Raw genomic sequence first — 23,044 nt, forward strand, 5'->3', positions numbered from 1 at the left:
TCTAAGCGAAACAATAGTTGTCAGCAAACATAGCTGGACAGCAGGTTTGACATTGGGTTATCAACATTATATGGAAATGGCTCTATTTTAACTCTCAACACTTAGCTATTAATTGAATATACATACAAATAAATGAATTGTGTTTAATGGAGTTTAAGTTAAAAGAAATATCAAGTGTCTTTAGAAAGCACTAGACTATAGAAGAAAATATAGAAATTGACCAACCAGTTGAATAGTCTGAAGGAATAAATATTTTATTTCCAGCATAATCAGAAGTTAAATTGGTTACATATTCAAATGCACCAAAGTTTCTGAAGCGTGCAATAGCTGAGGAAAAATACTTTTATTTTTTAAAACTAAAATTACTTTCTAGACTTAAATAATTTATGGAGGAATTAATGAGTAGTGTAATAGATAAAAATAAAGTTTTGAAATAAATTTGAATCAAAATACTTAAATAGCATCAGTAATTACTAGAATAGGCTTATTTTATATTTATTTAAGTTTCATGAAAGTTTTTAGAAACAAGTTAATATAAATTGAGCACTTTGGAAGTTAGAAAATAATTAATTGCGTTGAGTTTCCAAATCATAGAATAATTGTTATCACTTACCAAGTTGGCTTTCTTCGTGAACCACTTTTGTTACATTTAACGACGCTAGACTTGAAGACACAATTTTTTCCACACTAATCATTAATGACGACATTCCAGGGCCATCACCGCTGAGCTTATCCCACATATTTCCATCGGCAGAAACTAGGTGGTTCGTCAACTTGGCCAATAGCTTTAAAACAAACAAGAATGTAGATTTTAAAGACTTACAAAATATTATTTAAGATTTTTTTCTTGAGAATGTGTAACTTTCAAAATTGATTTTTTAGAAATAAATAATCATTTGTTTGTGTAGTCAAGTGCCTCGTAAGTCTCCAAATTAACAATTTACGTCATTTAGCCAAAAGGCAATTAGACACATTATATAATGTAGACCTACATACCTTAACAGTTTTATCATTTATCTCGACGTCATATTTGTCCAACACTCTGTCTATTAGCGAGAAAATAGTTAGCACAGATCTCATATCATCCATTGTTCTAGTTTTGTTAATGTGTGTGCTAATAGATTGCACAACAGAATGTATTACTACTCCTCTTTCTGTTGCACTTTTTGTGCTGTCATTCAGCTCAGACGCCTAAAGATATACAGATAATAAAACCACATTAACTTTGCAAATCTGTCTTTGGAAATAATGTTGTATAATTTTATTTATAAAAGAAATATTTATACAGAAACATTTGTTTTAGTAAATGTTATTTAAATGTATCTATAGATAGATTGACATCCCTGTTGTAAAACTTGTTTTTTTCCCTTCTCCATCACGTTGGTTTTATTGGGGTAAAGTTGTATTTTGTTCATTTTTGTCCAGCTGAGTTGATTTGTGCATTTGTGTAGCTGGCTCTGTGTGTAAGATGTTTGTAAAGATATGTCTGGGTGTGTCGCCAGTGAGCATCTCACAGAGAACAACGTTCATGTGCAAACGAGGATCATAAAATACAGAAAAAAAAGTAATGGATTTAAGTGAGAACCTTAGAGAACTCCATTACTTGTATACCTGTTTAAGAAGAGTTTATGTGTACTATCATGCTACAGTAGTACAACTTTTCGTTTTGATTTTTAATAGAAATGAGTTAAATACTTTATCTGTAGTTTCGTAAAATTTGTATGGAATTAGTTTTTTAACAAGTATCAACACATTTTTTTTTTAATCGATGAAAATCATTCCACAAAGTAGTTTTGGGTTAGTATTAATGAGCCTGGTTTTATTCACTTTTAGTAAAGCTCCCTGACCAAAATAAAACTTTCAAAATCCACATTGATTGGTGAGGAACAGATGGTGTTTTTCTTGGTAGTTTGACGTCTGTTTATTGATATGCATTTCTAATTGTATGAAACGGGAAGACAAAAAATGTAGAAATCTGCCTATTATTATCAAGGTAATGAATGTTGCCCTTTTTTGCTTAGAGTTTGTTTCAAATTTCTCGGATAGTTGAAGAAAGTGCGTTGTGTTTAAATTGATTATTTTATTTATAACCTATTGTCTTACCAATTCAGAAATCAGCGCAGTCCATGGATCAGTACAGTTGAAGATGCATGCTGTGTTTGATGGGTTTGTAAATATTTTAAAACTTGCGACACATTATGGATAAAATATCTCATTCATCGCATAACATAACAAAATAAATAAAAAAAAAACAGAAATTTTCCATCTACAACACAAAATTAGGAGGAAGAAAATCAGGTCTTACCTTTAGTCGAAGTCTCTTGTTTTGTAGTAAATGGTGTTGTGAGAATGGTGGTGTATGCCAATGTACTACTGGGTGTTGTGTGGGCTGTGTTATCTGTTGGTGTTGTTAGTTGGGTTGTTAGAGGGGTGGTGTCTGCCAATGTACTACTTGGTGTTGTGTGGGCTGTGTTAACTGTTGGTGTTGTTAGTGGGGTTGTTAGAGGGGTGGTGTCTGCCAATGTACTACTAGGTGTTGTGTGGGCTGTGTTATCTGTTGGTGTTGTTTGTGGGGTTCCTAGAGTGGTGGTGTCTGCCAATGTACTACTGGGTGTTGTGTGGGCTGTGTTATCTGTTGGTGTTGTTAGTTGGGTTGTTAGAGGGGTGGTGTCTGCCAATGTACTACTTGGTGTTGTGTGGGCTGTGTTAACTTTTGGTGTTGTTAGTGGGGTTGTTAGAGGGGTGGTGTCTGCCAATGTACTACTAGGTGTTGTGTGGGCTGTGTTATCTGTTGGTGTTGTTTGTGGGGTTCCTAGAGTGGTGGTGTCTGCCAATGTACTACTGGGTGTTGTGTGGGCTGTGTTATCTGTTGGTGTTGTTAGTTGGGTTCTTAGAGTGGTGGTGTCTGCCAATGTACTACTGGGTGTTGTGTGGGCTGTGTTATCTGTTGGTGTTGTTAGTTGGGTTGTTAGAGGGGTGGTGTCTGCCAATGTACTACTTGGTGTTGTGTGGGCTGTGTTATCTGTTGGTGTTGTTAGTGGGGTTGTTAGTGGGGTTGTTAGAGTGGTGGTGTCTGACAATGTACTCCTAGGTGTTGTGTGGGCTGTGTTATCTGTTGGTGTTGTTAGTTGGGTTGTTAGAGGGGTGGTGTCTACCAATGTACTACTGGGTGTTGTGTGGGCTGTGTTATCTGTTGGTGTTGTAAGTTGGGTTGTTAGAGGGGTGGTGTCTGCCAATGTACTACTAGGTGTTGTGTGGGCTGTGTTATCTGTTGGTGTTGTTTGTGGGGTTCCTAGAGGGGTGGTGTCTGCCAATGTACTACTAGGTGTTGTGTGGGCTGTGTTATCTGTTGGTGTTGTTATTGGGGTTGTTAAAGAGGTGGTGTCTGCCAATGTACTACTGGGTGTTGTGTGGGCTGTGTTATCTGTTGGTGTTGTTTGTGGGGTTCCGAGAGTGGTGGTGTCTGCCAATGTACTACTGGGTGTTGTGTGGGCTGTGTTATCTGTTGGTGTTGTTAGTTGGGTTGTTAGAGGGGTGGTGTCTGACAATGTACTACTAGGTGTTGTGTGGGCTGTGTTATCTGTTGGTGTTGTTAGTTGGGTTGTTAGAGGTGTGTTGTCTGCCAATGTACTACTAGGTGTTGTGTGGGCTGTGTTATCTGTTGGTGTTGTTAGTTGGGTTCTTAGAGTGGTGGTGTCTGCCAATGTACTACTAGGTGTTGTGTGGGCTGTGTTATCTGTTGGTGTTGTTAGTTGGGTTGTTAGAGGGGTGGTGTCTGCCAATGTACTACTAGGTGTTGTGTGGGCTGTGTTATCTGTTGGTGTTGTTAGTTGGGTTGTTAGAGGTGTGTTGTCTGCCAATGTACTACTAGGTGTTGTGTGGGCTGTGTTATCTGTTGGTGTTGTTAGTTGGGTTGTTTGAGGGGTGGTGTCTGCCAATGTACTACTAGGTGTTGTGTGGGCTGTGTTATATGTTGGTGTTGTTGGTTGGGTTGTTAGAGGGGTGGTGTCTGCCAATGTACTACTAGGTGTTGTGTGGGCTGTGTTATCTGTTGGTGTTGTTAGTGGGGTTGTTAGAGGGGTGGTGTCTGCCAATGTACTACTAGGTATTGTGTGGGCTGTGTTATCTGTTGGTGTTGTTAGTGGGGTTGTTAGAGGGGTGGTGTCTGCCAATGTACTCCTAGGTGTTGTGTGGGCTGTGTTATCTGTTGGTGTTGTTAATTGGGTTGTTAGAGTGGTGGTGTCTGCTAATGTACTACTAGGTGTTGTGTGGGCTGTGTTATCTGTTGGTGTTGTTAGTGGGGTTGTTAGAGGGGTGGTGTCTGCCAATGTACAACTAGGTGTTGTGTGGGCTGTGTTATCTGTTGGTGTTGTAAGTTGGGTTGTTAGAGGGGTGGTGTCTGCCAATGTACTACTTGGTGTTGTGTGGGCTGTGTTATCTGTTGTTGTTGTTAGTGGGGTTGTTAGAGGTGTGTTGTCTGCCAATGTACTACTAGGTGTTGTGTGGGCTGTGTTATCTGTTGGTGTTGTTAGTGGGGTTGTTAGAGGGGTGGTGTTTGCCAATGTACTACTAGGTGTTGTGTGGGCTGTGTTAGCTGTTGGTATTGTTAGTGGGGTTGTTAGAGGGGTGGTGTCTGCCAATGTACTACTAGGTGTTGTGTGGGCTGTGTTATCTTTTGATGTTGTTAGTGGGGTTGTTAGAGGTGTGTTGTCTGCCAATGTACTACTAGGTGTTGTGTGGGCTGTGTTATCTGTTGGTGTTGTTAGTGGGGTTGTTAGAGGGGTGGTGTTTGCCAATGTACTACTAGGTGTTGTGTGGGCTGTGTTAGCTGTTGGTATTGTTAGTGGGGTTGTTAGAGGGGTGGTGTCTGCCAATGTACTACTAGGTGTTGTGTGGGCTGTGTTATCTTTTGATGTTGTTAGTGGGGTTGTTAGAGGTGTGTTGTCTGCCAATGTACTACTAGGTGTTGTGTGGGCTGTGTTATCTGTTGGTGTTGTTAGTGGGGTTGTTAGAGGGGTGGTGTCTGTCAATGTACTACTGGGTGTTGTTTGGGCTGTTTTATCTGTTGGTGTTGTTTGTGGGGTTCCTAGAGGGGTGGTGTCTGCCAATGTACTACTGGGTGTTGTTTGGGCTGTTTTATCTGTTGGTGTTGTTTGTGGGGTTCCTAGAGGGGTGGTGTCTGCCAATGTACTACTGGGTGTTGTGTGGGCTGTGTTATCTGTTGGTGTTGTTATTGGTGTTGTTGTGATCTTTTGCTTTGAAGTCTGGGAAGAAAATGTAGCGTATGTAGTGATACTGAATGGGGAAATGGTATCTCCATTGCTATCAGTTTGATCTGATGGAGATGCTGTATATAGATCTTCTTCTTCATCACATTGAGTAGAATCCAGATAAAAAATGCAAACTATTGCTGTATCGTCTCCATGTTCGTCATCTACAACCTAAGTTAAATTTACCAAATTGCATTTTATGTGTTATTTCTTTCTCTCTTTGTTCAGTGTCATTACAGATTGAAACATTCTTTTAAAATATTTTGCTAGATTTTCTGCCAATTATCAAAACCCTAACCAATTATTTAAATGAAGCGGCAGTATATTAGTATTTAACCATATGTGTTGGGATAACACTTCAAAGTAATCGGGCTATAGAAATAATTGATAAGGTTGTGACATAACGGATAGTTTTTCGTGAAAATACATAGATCTAGTGGCGCAATGTTTTTTTAAATAATAATAAAATTCTAAAGTTGTTGTCTTTTAAAACCGAAAATGGAGTAAAGTACCTTTTAAAGTTAAATTTCGTCCACTTTACTGTCTGTTCTAGATGTTTTTTTTAATAAGCCAGACAAAAAGTAATGTCGGCTTTCTATTTCCGATTATCTGAAATCTCTGAATAGTTTACAGAAACCTAATACTAATTCATGAAATTTTGTCTACGTAAATGAAACATAATTAGAGTTATCGTGTTCACGTACAGAGAGAGAAGATATTCAGTGTAGATTGCAAAGTATAATAAAATACGAGATTGTTCATGACCACTCCTGTTTTTTTTTTGTTGTTTTTTTTTTTGTTGGTGTCGTTCATAAATGACGTCACATTCGAAGTTGGATTCAGAATTTTGTGACGATGTGTGAAAAGGTGAGGGGGGGGGTCATAAATCGTACTGTTACATTGTTTAATTTTTTTAAAATGTGATGTTATTCTTAAAGGATAATTTAAAGGCTGTTTTGTAACTTGTATTAGTAATTGATTAACACACTCTATTCAGCCGATCTCTGTCATTATTTTAGAAAGAAATTGATGTTTAAACCAAGTAATTTGCAGTTTGAGGGGCGGGAGGGTTTTAGGTTTATATGTGGCATCAATTTAGTATGGTGGGGATCAGGTTTTTTTTACGATGTGTAAATATTGTCAAAAACAAACCATGACATACATCTTAATGACCCCTAAATATTGCTTTCAGGATATAATTTTTTCGTAGCTTTATAATTTTTTAATAATTTTTTTTTTGTTTCTTACGGATACAAGCTAAATAGCTTCGGTTAAACTATTTAGAAAAAAAAAGAATTTCATTCATCAACATTTTTTTTCAGTCGTTAAAACTATCCATAAGGCTCAAGATTAGTTTCAGTTTCAAGTGTCTATCATTTATTCCCCACCCGCCCACCCCCAGCATGACAGCTATACACAAATAGATTTATATCTGAATTATAGCATATAAAGCATATACTTACATGTAGTTTAATTTTTTGCCAAGTAGGTTTGGTAGTCTCTCGGCTGATTGTGAAATATCTCAACATGTTGTCGTCTACCATACGCGTTTGATAATTCACATTGATTTGTGGATTCGTGCTAACTTTAAAAAATGCATAGTTGTACATACATGAACTAAATTTACCAGAACAGTGCTTACTAATTACTTTTAAGCCCATATGCATTGACAAAATATTGTTTTTAAAATAGGCATTTTGATGAAATACTAATTACAAACTGAAAAGTTTTAGGGTAATTTTCTTTGATATTAGTACGTTTCTGCAATAGCACTTGTTAAATTGATTATCAACTTTGATCTGTTCTAATATCTTGAAACATTTTCATTGAGTAATTATTATACACAGGTTTGTATATATATATATATATATATATATATATATATATATATATATATATATATATATATATATATATATATATATATATAAATAAATAAATAATCAATAATATTATAATTAATCTCATTAAAGAATTATAGAAAGTATTGTGAATTTGTATAAGTTTTAGTGACATGTTTTTAGACAAAAGCATTTCAACACCTTAACCATCGCTTTGCCTCAAAACCTCTAAGTATTTTGAAAAAACACACAATATATTTTGCTATACTTACTGTTTGTGTATGAAACATTTGAAATTTTGATCTCGTCAAGATTATTTATTTCAATGCATGGAGAGTGGTGGCAACGGTCGTCAGTATTTGTCCTCACGACAAGCAACAACATCGGGTTCCGATGAACAGAAACCAGATACTGTGCTCTTGAAAATCGTAGAGGCATAATGTTCTTGCTTTTTTCTTGGTTTTTAACAATGGATGAAAAACCATTCTGCAATGTCATTAGACAGATAGCGAAACATTAACTTCAAAACATAAAGGTAAGTGAATAGAAAGAAAAATCTAATTCTCAATGCATTTGTCATATAAAAAAAATAGTTTTTTTTTTTGGCGACAAAAGAAAAAAATATTTTATATCTAGAATCTAGATCAACGTCTTTTAAAGCAATTTCTAAAATCAGCATTATCGCAAAAAGGAGTATAACATGTATACAAGCAAAACTTGAAAAAATGCACCGAGTGTAAAGTAAAGTTTATTTTTGCTGTGGTCAAACACAGATAAATAACTTTTTCGAACGGAATATTCATTGTGTATAGTGTTATATACTCTTTGAATTTATGTACCCCATTTGGTGTTTAATGTGTAATTCAATATCCATGTCTTTCTTTACGTAAAGCTTTAAGACAATTAAATTAATAACAAACCTGAATGTTTCCTTTTGTTGACCCATACTCACCTAAGAAAGTACAAAAAAAATGTTTTGTCAAATAAAAATAATTGAATATTATTTCTATATAAATATTTAAAAATAAAATGCTCTTACAAAATTATTTGTAGCGTTAGTTTTATCTTGCTTATAAAAGCTGATAATGATATAAATATGTTCCAATAAGATGTTAGTGAATCAATGTACAGTTGGAAGTAAACTCGTAGCTGTTCTTATATTATTTTAGAAAATAAAAAATATTAAGGTAACAAAACAGAAAAGAAAATGTATTTTTACCAATAAATTCTAATTTCTTCACTTGCTAAGATAAATACAATACATACAAAAGTTTATAATTACATAATTTAAAATTGTGGTCTACTTACTGGCACATAGAAGCACAACAAATGATATACTGATGATCCACAAAACATGGAGCATATATCTCTTTAATAAAAACATCTCTGTCAACTGGTCATTAAAGTTTTCCTGTATTAAAAATGTACTTAATAGAACTTTGGTAGTCTAACAATAATTTTGTCTTTTACAGTATAGCTTTTCAAAAAAAAAATGTAATTCTAGTTGTTAGAAAAACTATTAGTATTAAACAGACTCAGTTTTAGATTTATTAGAAAAAATAATTGTTTTATCAAATAGTACTACCACCAAAATTATACACAATTTGCGCTTGTTGTTAAAAAAATGTGCGCATAATACATAACACTCTTTATAAATGTATTTTGATTAATTCTAAAAATAATAATTAAGTATCCAATTAAGTCACATTTGATGTTGGATTGATTTGTTATCTGGTCTTGACCCCCGGGCCAGGTTTCAGAGAAATTCGTCTGTCAGAAGCAGTGTTTCTTCCAGACTTTTTTCTCCAGGGGGTCACTTGAAATTTTCGGGTGGGAGGGGTGGGGGGGGGGCGGTAGACTTTCTACGGGGGGGGGGGGGGCGGACACTGTTAAAAGTATATATTTTCTATATAAATTATATACGTTTCATTTCGTTCGGAGGGGGGGGGGGCGGGGTAAAAATTTTCGGGGGGTGGGGGGTGAAGCCTGGAAGAAACTCCGGTCAGAAGTGGTCCAAATGTCTAAAGTGGACAAAAGAGAGATAGAAGAAGCAAGTTGAATAAAATCGTGTAACAATAAAGCAGATTGTAAAAAATATGAATCGCGATTATGCGAAATTACTTAGCCAACTTGCATAGTTAATATTTGTTGAGAAAATATTTTTTTCTTGCGTCACTGTCTCGTCTCAATAAACACATTTTTAATATTAGAAGAGAGAGAGAGAGAGAGAGAGAGAGAGAGAGAGAGAGAGAGAGAGAGAGAGAGAGAGAGAGAGAAAGGCCGTCGCATTACTTATTTTTGAAAATCAACATCTGTTCGATTAGAATTTATACAAAATACTAATATAAAAAAGCCCATGTACGCACTTCTCTCTCTCTCTCTCTCTCTCTCTTTCTCTCTCTCTGCCCGCAAAATATTTTCACAGTCTATGATGTGATATCAGTATGATATCAGTATCTTCAGCGATATATGGAGAACTTGATACGAACTTTTGTTGAAAATAATGAGTTAGATTTTTAAAAAGTATAAACAAAATGTTATTTAAAGAACAAAAATAAAAATAAAGGCATATTCAAAAACAGTTTTAATTATGAACCTGAAAAGAAAGTGTTCATAGTTATGACAAGAACTTAATTAACAATCCCGTCACATGCCACATGTTTACACTACGGAAAGAACACAACACTAATAGCGTTAGCTTCCGATTTATAAATATAAAAATTAATTATTTCATTCAAATTTGATTTAGACTTTATGATTAAAGCGAAAACGTAGCCACGTTTTTTGTCATCAAATGTATGAACACTCATCACAAGAACCTGCACAGCTCGAGGAAGCACAAAATCTACGAGCAGTCATTGGTAGATCCCCTAGGGTCGGAAGAAAAATTTATTTTCTACTTTTTAGTCCACAAGAAAAACGTGTTTTTTTAAAAAGTTTTTTTAAGTATTTTATTTTTTTATGTTAATGACAAAGTTGTCTATCAGGACACGGGGAGGCGAAGTAGAGTTCACATATTTCTGTCTTCTCAGCATATGAAGGGATAGCGTGGTTAGACCTATGCTCAGACGAAATAGTCGTTTTAAAAAGCAAAAACAACATAACTACCATTGAACAGCCAGGTTTTTAACGAAATAGTTTAAGTCTCTTTATTTTAAATCTCTTAATCAGCGAGTGCATTTAATATGGTATTGTGTTTACTAATACTGTAAACAATTTGGTTTTAATTTTTCTAGTATGTATTGGTAGTCTTTGTTATTTTAAACAAGTATAAACATTGGCAGTGCATAATACAAAACCGCTTCATTCTCATAACCTTAACAATGTTTTATTTCAATGTTCTTGAACAATAACATGTTTCTTTTCCTAAGTTTCTGATAATGATTTTTTTTAAAGCTGAATTACAATTCATTTCATTACTAACTTTCCGTAGATACATACATTTTCTTCAGGCATTTCTACCGTTTCTTCCCCTTTCATCTCCAAACGAGATTGAAAAACGGATTCATAAAAAAAAATATAGAAAAACCAGTATCCGCTGACCCCCCCCCCCCCCCCACACACACACACACTCCCCCGGACAGTTTTGAATGCCGCTCCCCGGAGATAAATATCTAAAAGAAAAACCGGGTAAAGAAAAGAGAGCTAAAAGTCACCAGAATTGCCCATGTAACCGGTACCGATGGCTAGTAGCGCCTAATAAGTCAGACTGGCATGACATTACCTGCGTTGCATTGCACACACATTTTGCACATTCGATTTGAAAACGGGAAATCCCAAACCGAAACTTTTATGTTCTTTAGAAATACGTTTGACAAAAAAAGTGTTATGCATTTAAATAATTCAATGGCGATGCAAGGTTAAGTTAAAACGAAACATTTACAACTAACTCGAAAAACATCAGGTATGCATATCTTCATACATTCAAAGCATACGCATGTGAACAGTGGTAGAGGGGATGGGCTAATATTCCAAATGTTCTAGGAGAGACAAATAAAAAATCATACAACTGCTGTCTTGTAGTTTGTTTTTGGCTAGACAAAAGCTATGAAAGCAAATCCAATAAGAAAAGCAGGCTGAAATCGGAGTCAATGGCCTCAATCAGTTGACACGTATACTTAATGGAGGCGAGCGAGTTGACGAGAATCCTTCCATCATGTTGTTGACATGGAATAAAAACGTGCTTTTTTAGATTTAGCAAACAAAACGACCGTAAAAATAATTTAAAAAATAAAAACTTCAGCTTAAAATTAATTCAGAAATTTTATTATTTTAGAATCAATGCTATAAAAGTTGTGAATCAAGACAACTTGAAAATAATTTGTTGAGTTTAAGGCTACATTTCTATTTATTTTCATCAAGCCTAAGTTATAGCAGGATGTTTCACTTTCGTAAGACAAATATTGGTTGGCTGTACAGGAACTCTATGATCGATAGCTATTTGTTTACAAAACTTTGCAGATCAAGTTTTTAAATAGCAATGCAAATTTATACACTAGTTTTCCTTTTTTTTTCGCTTACAGTGTGTACAATAAAATTTATGACAGCCTATCGAATAGCAGGATGCCATTGTTTATGTCGCCATTACACGTGAAACCCAAATTGTTTTTTTTTTTTATTTAATTTAGTTACCGAAAATATTAATAACATCAAATACATCCAATCTTTAGTAAAGTCGGAAATAAACCCGACAGACAGGATTCTTAACCATATTAATTGTAACTACGCCGTGCATGATTTTTAAATTAATTAATGGGTCTCACGAATACATTCTCGGTCGCGTCCATTGTGTTGAAGGGAATCCCTTCCAACAGTAAAAATTAAGAACAAAGAAGAAAAAAAAAAGAATTCTGGACTTGATAATCACAATTAACGTGAGCCTACTTTCGATAGCTCCACCTACGCGTAAGAACGAATCTTATAAGTGTTTTGCGTGTAGAATTTCTTTCATGTAATTCTTCTGGTAATGTCTAAGCGAGACACCAGTGTTTCTTTCAGATTTTTTCCTCCCCGCAGTGGGGTGGGGGTACTTGAAATGTTCGGGGGAAGGGGTGGAATTTTCTGGGAGGGGGCGGACACTGGAAAAGGTATATAGTTATATTTCGTTGAATGAGATGGTAGACATGTTTTGGGATGTGTGTGTGTGGAGGGGGGGGGGGGCGATAACTACGTGTAGATCAAGCTTAAATCCGATTAAAATCTCAAATCTTGATAAAATCCGTTTGTAATGTCATTTTTAGTTAGCGCCCGTTGTATCCTTCTTCAACGGGCTATTTTTCTCGTGTATATATATATATATATATATATATATATATATATATATATATATATATATATATATATATATATATATATATAGGACAAATGATCTCAGGACAAATGATGTCAGACAAAATATCTCAGACAAAATATCTCACAGCAAAATTTTAATATTGAATGGGATGATTTTACTTGATCTGGATATTTTTTTATTGACTGTCATATGGTTTTGTTTACTATGTTTAATATTTGTATAGGCCTGTATAATAATTGTGAGAAATGTTTGCCGTATAAATTTAACATATTGCACTAAACATATAAAATTTTTTTTTAAGATTGCGAATATTTGAATGCGAAGATTAAAGAATTTTTTTCGATAGAAAGCGTTGGTTGGCTTGCACAACATGAGACAATCCTGCCACGTCAGGTGGACGAAACTGGTTCAAAAGGGATGAAATAAAAATAAAGACACACCTTCGAATCAAGTTGGCCGCCCGCTTTGATAGCAGAGACATGCCTTAAGGGAAAGACAACCTCCGTTCATGGATAATACAAAAAGCATCTAAAGTCCATTGTTCTGAGTCGGTCACACCTAAGTGATCAGGTGACAAATGCTTATTTAAACGACAGCGGTCATCGCGGAGCTAAGTTGTCGTAGTGTGCATGCAAACAAAGCAGCATTGATAACTAACTCATTAGTTACCTAGCAGAAAGGTTTTAGGACATTCGTTTCTGGTGAATTTATTGTGTTTATTAAAGCCAAAAGTGGAGCAGCAGGCAAAGAGGTTTGGAAATGTGAAATTAGAACATGTCAAGCAAGAGTTACACAATACATGCTCACATAGTATTGGAGAGGTGTGATCGTAACGATGTACCTGCCAGCAACTAAACATAAGCGTTATGTTTGTGTAGATACTGCAATAAAAACAATAGTATTACAATACGAACCTAAAGACCCATTCACGTTTTTCAAAATATATTTAGCGTGTTTTGAAAATTAATGTTACTTTAATTGTTTTATGAATTTTCATTTAGTTTACCTTTCAGGCTAAACGAGTAATAATTTTAATTTTTAGTTTTAATTTTTACTTTTTCAAATCAAATACTATTACAAAGATTAAGTTTGATAAATCTTTTGATGGTTTGTTAAGTTTAAACATTCATTTTATTCACAATTATTATGCGTTAAAAAGTAATCAAAACTATATTGACAGTCAATAAACAAAAGTTCAAATCAACTAAAATTATCGTACATCATCATCATCATTCCTTTGTGGCCCCTGGGGAGCAAAGGGCTACAACCACACATCTCCATCGGACTCGGTTTTGGGCTGCTCACTTTATCTGTGCCCATGTGAGCCCAGCTGTTTTTGCCTCTTCTTCAACCGTTCTTCTCCATGTCTTCCTTGGTCAGCCCACCCTCCTTTTTCCCTGGGGATTCCAGTCCAAAGCGTGTTTTGCGATGTTTTCTTTTTCTTTTCTTAATATGTGTCCGATCCATCCCCATTTACGGGCCTTGATATCTGCTCCTATTGGCTGTTGCTTTAAAGTTCGCCACAGGTCTTTGTTTGATATTTTGTCTGGCCATCTTATTTTGAGTATATGCCGTAAGCATTTGTCTACGAATGCCTGTAGCTTATCAGTATTTGTCTTCGTAACCCTCCACGTGTCCGAGCCATAGAGCAGCACTGCCTTGACATTTGAGTTGAAAAGCCCAATTTTGCTTCGGAGTGACAGGGCCGTGGCCCATCTAGCCTTGTTGATACATGTAATGTCCTCGTCTGCTCCCCCGTCCTTATTGATCACGCTTCCCAGATATGTGAATGTGTTTCTCGTTAATCTTCTCCATTTAGCTGTATTGGCAGGTCCTGGCTGTTATTGATTCTGATGACCTCTGATTTATTTTTATTGATTTTTAGTTCAACTTTGGAGGCTTCTTCAGATAGCCGATTTAGTTTGGCTTGCGTGTGTTGATGCTTATGAGATAGTAGGCAGATGTCATCGGCAAAATCCAGATCTTCCAGCCTTTTGGTGAAACTCCACTGGATTCCTGTGTCGTTTTTTTTTATGATTTTCAGCATGATCCAGTCGATAACCATGAAGAATATCATTGGCGATAGCATACATCCCTGTCTTACTCCCGTCGTCACCGTGAATGGTTTTGTTAGTTTTCCCTTGTGTATTACCTGACTGGTGGAGTCTTCATATAGTTTCTGTGTGATAGATATAATTTTTTTGGGCATTCCATAGTGGCTCATTAACTTCCAGATAACATCTCTACTCACACTGTCAAACGCCTTTTCGAAGTCGACAAAAGTCATGTATAAGGGAGATTGCAACTCAAGAGACTGTTCAATAATGATGCGCAGCGTAGCAATGTGGTCCGTACATGACCTGTCTTGACGAAAACTAGCTTGTTATTGCCTCAGCTTTTTGTCCAAGACATCTCTGGTGGGATGCCGTCCGGGCCAGCTGCTTTGCCATTTTTCATGTTCTTTATTGCTCTTATTGTTTCTAACTTTGTGGGTGGATCTGTACACACATTTAGTAGGTGGTTTGCAGGGATGTTTGATGAGAGAGGATGGTTTAAAATCTCATCAAAGTGCTGTACCCATCTGTCTCTCTGTTCTGTGTCACTTGTTAAGATATTTCCTACTTTATCCTTTACTGGTTTGTTGGGGTTAATATTCTTGCCGGATAGAGTCCTGGTTACTTCATAGAGCCTCTTCATTTTTCCTTGTTTTGCTGCAGTTTCTGCCTCCGCTATCATCTCTTGTATGAACTGTCTTTTGTCTTCTTTTGCACTTTTCCTGACTATGCGATTTACTTCACAATAATGTGTTCTGAGGTTTATTTTCTGTTTTTCATCCTTACATTTGTTCATAACCCATGTCTCTGTTTTGATCCATTCTTTTTGTTCATTTTTTCTTCTTCCCGATATGTTAGTGCATGTTGACTTCCATGGTTCCTGTATTCCTAGCCATTTTTGCTCTACTGTTTCTTCTGCCAGGCTGGAGAGTGCTTCATGCCTATTTTTTACCGCGCAGTTAAAGTCTTCCTTTCTTTTTGGACTCCTAAGATATGCTGTATTGAATTTAAAGTGCGGTTTATCAGCTCGATCCCTGTAGGATTTTAGTTTTGAATTTAGTGTTGCAACCACGAGTTGGTGGTCTGAGGCTGCATCTGCACCTCGTTTCGCCCTAACATCCATTAAACTTCTTCTCCACTTTCTGGAAACTATGATGTGATCAATTTGGTTGTTGTTTTTTTTTTGCCATCGGGTGACGTCCAGGTGGTCTTATGTATATTTTTATGAGAGAAAATTGTCCCCCCTATAATTAGATCATTAAATGCGCAGAAATAAGCAAAGAGTTCCCCGTTTGCATTTATTATGCCTATTCCATTTTTCCCATTGTGAACTCACGATCTTTATTTTCTGTTCCAACTTTGGCATTCATGTCTCCCAATACTATCTTTATATCTCTTTTTGGTGATTTGTCTATTTGGGCTTGCAGGGCGCTGTAAAAGTCCTCTTTTTCTTCATCCGTTGCAGCATTTGTGGGTGCATAGCACTGTATTAAAGTTGTTTTCCTTCCCTTGGCATTGAAACGAGACTGGTTCCCATGCGATCAAGGCATTTGTTGCTTCTGGAAAAATCATTATGGCTACACCTTGCGCGTGTTCATGATTGTCGTCCTCGTGGACTGAGTAGATGACAGTCTCTCCCGAGACCAACCTAGTTTGGCCACTGCCATTCCATCGTGTCTCACTTAATCCCAGGACTTTTAATTTATACCACCTCATTTCTTTGGCGACCTGGGCTTAGCTGCTGCTTTCATATAGGGTTCTGATGTTCCAGGTGCCTAATCTGGTTTTAGTCTTGGGCGTTAGGAGATTTGTCAGCGAACTAGCTTCCGTTAGGCTTTCACTAGTAGGCATCATGGGCTCTTCTAGAGAGGAACCTCCTCGATCAAGTTGGTGTTGGATTTGTGTTCTTGGAGTTTCTGTAGCGGTATATTTTTTTACGAGATAAGGTTGCTAGCCTTATGTTTCAACCCCCAACTTGGAGGACCAGGGTGTTAGCTTTGGTCTGATCCCTACCCGCGCAGATCTTCCCAGCTTGGTTGAACCTACTAGGAGTTTACACTCCCGCTGGTATAGCTCTGGGGGTTGTAAGGATACACAAGTTGCCAAGCCCCGACAAGGCTCTAACACCGGATGGCAGACAATCATCGTACATACTTTTAAAATAAATTTTGTGAGATATTTTGCCTGAGATCATTTGTCCATGATATCATTTGTCCTGATATATTTTGTCCTGGTATCTTTTGTCCGTGATATCATTTTTCCTTAAGATCATTTGTCCTGAGATCATTTGTCTTGAGATCATTTGTCCTGAGATCATTTGACCGTGAGATATTTTGTCTGAGATATTTTGTCTGTGATCACTTGTCTGAGATCATTTGTCATATATATATATATATATATATATATATATATATATATATATATATATATATATATATATATATATATATATATATATATATATGCTAGGCATACTGCCTAGCTTAGCTTACGTTTTCAAAAACCTTTTGAGAATTTGGCGTAGGGAGGTCGGGTGTCATCCGGTGCGGCACTTAATAATGTCACCCCCCCCCGTAATATATATATATATATATATATATATATATATATATATATATATATATATATATATATATATATATATATATATATATATATATATACACTATTCAAAAACCTTTTGAGAATTTGAATGAATAATTAATTGGTGATTGGCTGGTGTTGTTTTTTGTTTTAAATCCCTTTTTATTTTTTTTTTAAATTTTAAGTTTTAGTTTCAATAAAACAAATTACAACGTGTGTGTGTGTTTAAATACATTAGTTTAAAGAATCATGCAGGGGTTTTACAGCTACAACATTTTCGTGTACTTGATACGGTATTGAATAGTTATATTATTTCTTAAATACTTTTATTTTCCATTTTATTTATTTTGTTGTTGTTTATTTTTCAAAAAAAAAAAAAACAATATTTTTTTCTCTTTTCCGTCTCAGACATGTAATTTACAGCGTCAGTTCGCCTTGCATGTTCGCTTTAGTATTATAGTTTTCATCATCGGCTTGTGAGGACCGATACAGATTTACAATAGTAATATTTATCTCTTACTTGTAGCCTACTTTCATTCATTTAAGATGGTTTGCATATACAAAGATCTAATATAAAACGTCTAATTATTTAAAAAAAAAAAAAAAACCCCAGCTGAAAATGCAAATCTGTAATTAAATGATGATTCAATGGTTTTTTTTTTCCATCGGCGTGGTGGGTCCAGAGAAAGGGGGGGGGGTGAGTTTTTAAGTAGAATTGAAATAAATGTGGGATTTCAGAGAATTAAAATGATACAAATTATAAGCAACCGGCAAAGTTATGTTATTAACAATGAGACACATAAAATGGCTGTTATGTGGAGTGCTTAGGGCCTAAGCTTAAACAGTGAGTAATTTTATGCCCTGCAAGCATTGGTAGAGAATTGGCAAACTTATTTCTCGCAAGGTTATTAGAATTGCAAAGGCTTCCTTAAAAGTATGAATAAATTATTATATTAAATTCACTTTTGCAATTAATTTTACAATTCCATTGTAATACATAACTTAATTTATAACGAAATGCCTAGTTAAACGAATGCTATACTATTTGATTTTTGTTATATTTCTTTAAAATAGTAGGCCTATACACATTATTTTAAAATGAGTACTTTAAAAAGTTACCTCCCCTGTACATATACCAAATGAAGTAGTCTTTGTTTACTTTTTCATAAACAATTGTTTATATAAGAAAATACGGCATATGGACAAATCTAACTACCCTAATGGGTTTTTCCGACGGGAATGTTTTTTTGTTACCCTCCAGGGTCGGTCTACGACTTCACAACATATCAAGGGGGTCGTTCGGCAAAAGTTTTTTTTTCAATAAAGCTCATATGAGGCGCCGCTCAGTCGAAGTCATTTTTTACCCTCTCTTCCTGGACCATGCGGCCAACCAGCACCGGCCTGCCAAATTTGAAGCGCTGCCGGGTAGTGCTCTATCGGACGATAGTACTGTTTTTGTAAAGAAAAACATAAATACAAATATCTGGAAGTACAAACTCAATCATAACATTTGAGGTCGTAGATATATCCGAGAGGGTCAGTATAACATAGGCGTTATCTTCGGGGAAATTCCGGAACGGCTTTAGAACTGAACGGTCCGAATTCCCAATATAAATATTGTTAATATGGTGAAAAACGATGACTATTTTCAAAACAATGTTATGGAACTTTGGCTCTGTACATCTGGCTCATTTTCCGCATAGAGCTAAGTAAATGAATCTGCCTTAAGGATAAACTTTTGGTCAGCTCCTGCTCGCACGGCGAGGGCTAAAAAGGGAAGACGAGTGAAATTCTCCTTACATGAGTTATGAATAAAAACTTGCCGAACATTCCACCTGATATTTAGTGAGGTGGTAGACTGATCCTGGAGGAAAAACCATTATCGTCGTTAAAATTGTCCAGATTCTGTATTTACTTACATAAGCATAACAACTGTTTGTGAAAAAAAAGTAAACAAAGACTACGTCATTCGTTCAATTTACAAGGGAGGTAACTTTTTAAAATAATTATTTTTCAAACCATTTTATACTATTTTAAACATAAACAGAAAATGACGAAGTATAGCATTCGTTTCAGAAAAAAAAAAACAAATTATATACATTACTAGTCAACACAACACCATATTAAATTCACACGCCGATTAAGAGACTCAAATGATTCAATTAAAAACCCGGCTGTTCAATGATATATATGTTGGATTTTTAAAAAGTAATTTATATTAATTTTGGGCGAGAAAACTGTTTCAATTTTATAAATTACGTCTTGATGAGTAGACCTATAGATCTAAAACAAATTTAAATTAAATATTTCATTTCTTCATAATCTAAAATTGGAAGATGACACCACCATACGTGTTTGTGTACTTTCTATAGTTTAAACATCTGGCATGTGACGACATTGTTTTTTTTTTTGCGTTTTTATCACGTTTTTTTATTGCATAATTAAAAGTGTGTTTCTGCATCCGAATATGCCTTTATTTTATTATCCTTCTTTAATTAACATTTAGTTTATACATTTAAAACACCCAGCATATTATTATCAATAAAAATCCGCATTAAGCTCTCCATGTATCGCTGAAAATACCGATCTCATATTTGCGGAAACAGAGAGAGAGAGAGAAAGAGACAGAGAGGCAGAGAGAAGTTCGCACATGTGCTGTTATATATTAGGATGATATTTTTTGATGATAAAGATCTTTTAAAAATGAAAACTACTTTAGAATATTTAATTCTTTAAACAAATAAAACTTTGTTTCTTTTAAAAATGAACTTGCTTGTTTTCAGCATTTGCATCCAAGACGTGGGAGAATGGATGTTACCAATGTATTGTTGATGCTCTTTCTGTGCAATGTTGGCCTCTCTGGTTAGTGCTAATATGTTGGTGATTTGATCACAAGAACTAATGTTATATGATAATACTGTATTGTATAGTGATAATTAATAAATCTATACATTACACATTATAAGTTATACGCTGGTTGTTTCACGCTATACGTTAAACAGATAAAGACGTACATCTAGGAGTCTACGTACATCTACCCATAAAAATATACAGGCAAAGATTTTAGACATTAAACATTAGACGCCACACACCGCATTACACATTAGATATTAGACCTCAAGGGTTACACTTTATACTTAAAACTCAGATCTTAGGTAATGAGCATATTCCCTTTGGTGTTAGGCATTAAGAATCAGATAATGTATATTAGACGTAGGCGTAAGCTTAGGGTTAGGCAAAGGCGTAGGCGTATAAGCAGATTGTTGACGTAGACGTATTTAGTTATAAAAGCAAATTGGAACTATTACCCACAAGTCGCTATCGTGTCATTGCCTATCTTAGCACTTGAAGTCCGCTATTTGATCGTCCTGTATAGTGGATAAAATGGATTATTTTATTAAACTGCTTAGGGTTAATATTATAATCAGCGGCATCCGACGGCGCCCTGCAACGCCCCTGGTTGTTAAATATTACATAGTTTTCCGAACACATCTAACGTCTAAAACTACCGATTTCAATGGCATGAGATCATCTAATAACCTTGGTTTAATTTGTCGTCCATGACTAAATCTGTGCATTGATGAGATCATCTAGTAATGTTGGCTTAATTTGGTGTGTATGACTAAATAGCAGCAATGAGAAACGGGTACGCTAGAAGTTTATAAAACGTTTTAAAAGTATGACGTATCCATCTCATTTGAAATTATTCGGAATATTATATATTTTTTATTAGTAGGTGTTCAAATGCCAAAATTTGCACCAAAAATAGATGGTTGGGAAAGAGAATGTGAAGCTCCGCATTGCCGCTACACCGGAAAGATTATTGGAAGTGTGACATCGGAAAATTTTTTCCCAGACCCAGAGATATGCGTGTTTATAATGGTAGAATCTTATAATGAAGAAGAGCAGGAGTTTTTTCCTGTAAGTATAAATATTATAATACAATTATATTATTAACATGTAATTTGTTAATGTAAACGGGTGCACGGTGTTCGTGAATAGTGGCTTACAAGTAGGCTTATTTGTGTCTTGGCAGTGAATGGTATGGGTGTGAGGTGTCAATGAATGAAGAGAGTTGATACTTGTGTAAGTAGATTGTTTGATATTATTGTCTGATGTAAGGCATAAAAGGTTGAATATAATCATGGTATTGGTGTGTGACGTACTGCACAAAATGCTAAATATAATGCAGGGTGTAGATGTCAAATCTAGGGTACAAAAAGTTATATAATACAGATATTGATGTTATAGATGATACAAATACTGATGTCAGGCTATAGATTGTACAGATATTGATGTCAGGATGGATATAGAAGGTACAGATATTGATGTCAGGATATAGATTGTACAGATATTGATGTCAGGATATAGACTGTACAGATATTGATGTCAGGATATAGACTGTACAGAGATTGATGCCAGGCTATAGACTGTACAGATATTGATGTCAGGCTATACATTGCACAGATATTAATGCTAGGTTATAGATGGTACAAATATTAATGTCAGGATATACATTGCATAGATATCAATGTCAGGCTATAGATTGTACAGATATGTCACGTTATAGAAGGTCCAGATATTAATTTCCGCTATAATTGGGGCAGGTATTTATCCAGAATTATCATTGTATTTTAATTTTTTTTTTAGTTGTGTGCTATCGCTGCATTGTTCCCCTGCACGCCATGTTACATCAGCAATACAGCTTGCAACTGCACCGGTGAAAATCCTCTCAGTTTCTCCTTTTACCCCTTTCGACGCGCTGTATATAGGGTCGTTGTACAAGGACAACTAAACGTAGAGGGAGAATGGCCAAATATATGGCCTGCTTCTCCAATGAACCTTTCCTATTGGGCAATCAGTAATGTGTTCAATAGTTCAATCAAACCAGGTAATTATAACTCTACTTTTACTATTTGTTTGACCTCTTCTTATGCAGCGATTTTGTTCAAACTTTGCAGATACCTACCACTTCGATGAAAATATAAGTCCTTTATTTTTTAATTTAGTTAGACGTTTGATTAGTCATTAAAAGTTAACTAAACGGTTTCAAATCTAAGAGAAGATAACAAAATTAAAACACTCGATAGAATACTAAATTCAATAAGAGAACGGGTGACGCGATGAAACTAACTGTCTGCTGAGCTGTGGTTCACGAGAATGTTTACAATATTATAGAGCCGTTAGATCTAGTTAAGGCTGTTAGGGGTAGATAATAAAGTTTTTAAACGGTTTGAAACTAAGGGGAAGTAACATTATTTAGAATCTGATGTAGTCTAATTATTTATTTTTGAAAAGATTTTTAAAAACAACCCATTAAAAATATTTTTGTTGTTAATCGAATCATGGCAAATTCCTCTGATTATTCAGAATTGAATTATATTCCTAATAGTTACATGAGAGTTTTCGTCCACCGACAGACAAAGACACTCTCTCACACACACACACACAGAGACAGTATAATTTTTTACGTTTACAATAAACAGGGAATAGAGAGATGGTGGATGAATCACAATGTGACTTACTTAGGTCTTCTTTAATAGTTTAATTTTATTAATATTATTAATGGCCTTGAGCTATTTGTTGTTTAAACTAAGAAATTTTCCATCAGACTCATGTGATAGTATTCAAAACTTTGTTCGTGTTACTCGTGTTTTGGCTCCATCCCCAATGGTCCTTAGCATTGTTGTCAGCATCCCATAATTTTAGGGTATTATAAAAAGGAGGAGTTTTCCAAACACGATGCGCACAAGACACCCTGATAGAACCCATGGCTCATAGCATCGTGTTGTGTTGGGCTGTAATTTACTTATATTCCACTAGTACTCAGTATTTGGTTTTTCATAGTATAGGTTGTGTTAGTTAGATATTTTATCCAGTGTTAATAGTAGAAAGAAGTGTTAGTGATTTCCATGAAATTGTAAGTTAAGTTTACAAATTATTGTATAGTTTTTGGATTGTATTTTATTATTTAGACTTGTTTGCTTTTTGGAAGGTTTAAGA

At 35.3% G+C, this 23,044-nt stretch overlaps 2 protein-coding genes across 3 annotated transcripts; one reads left to right on the plus strand and one right to left on the minus strand.

Annotated features, from left to right (window-relative positions):
- Position 1: 1 nt before the first annotated feature.
- LOC131929089 (mucin-2) lies at positions 2-14,691 on the minus strand. Its single transcript, XM_059285281.1, has 9 exons — positions 14,557-14,691; positions 8,420-8,522; positions 8,032-8,063; positions 2,306-5,441; positions 1,586-1,611; positions 997-1,191; positions 614-785; positions 226-327; positions 2-33 (listed from the first exon to the last, which is right to left on the minus strand). Exons 1-9 carry the CDS (start codon positions 14,689-14,691, stop codon positions 2-4), a joined length of 3,933 nt encoding a protein of 1,310 aa, XP_059141264.1.
- On the plus strand, positions 10,931-21,932 carry LOC131929088 (uncharacterized; the record flags this gene model as incomplete). Of its 2 annotated transcripts, none has more annotated exon segments than XM_059285279.1 (4): positions 10,931-11,015; positions 19,825-19,903; positions 20,775-20,962; positions 21,692-21,932. In XM_059285279.1, coding segments are annotated over 3 exon segments (484 nt in total), but the record flags the coding sequence as incomplete, so codon positions are not given.
- Between the last annotated feature and the right edge of the window lie 1,112 nt (positions 21,933-23,044).

This window comes from Physella acuta, unplaced genomic scaffold (assembly GCF_028476545.2).
Source record: "Physella acuta isolate Inbredline_101_S28 unplaced genomic scaffold, ASM2847654v3 ptg001594l, whole genome shotgun sequence".
In the NCBI taxonomy this organism is placed as follows: domain Eukaryota; kingdom Metazoa; phylum Mollusca; class Gastropoda; family Physidae; genus Physella; species Physella acuta.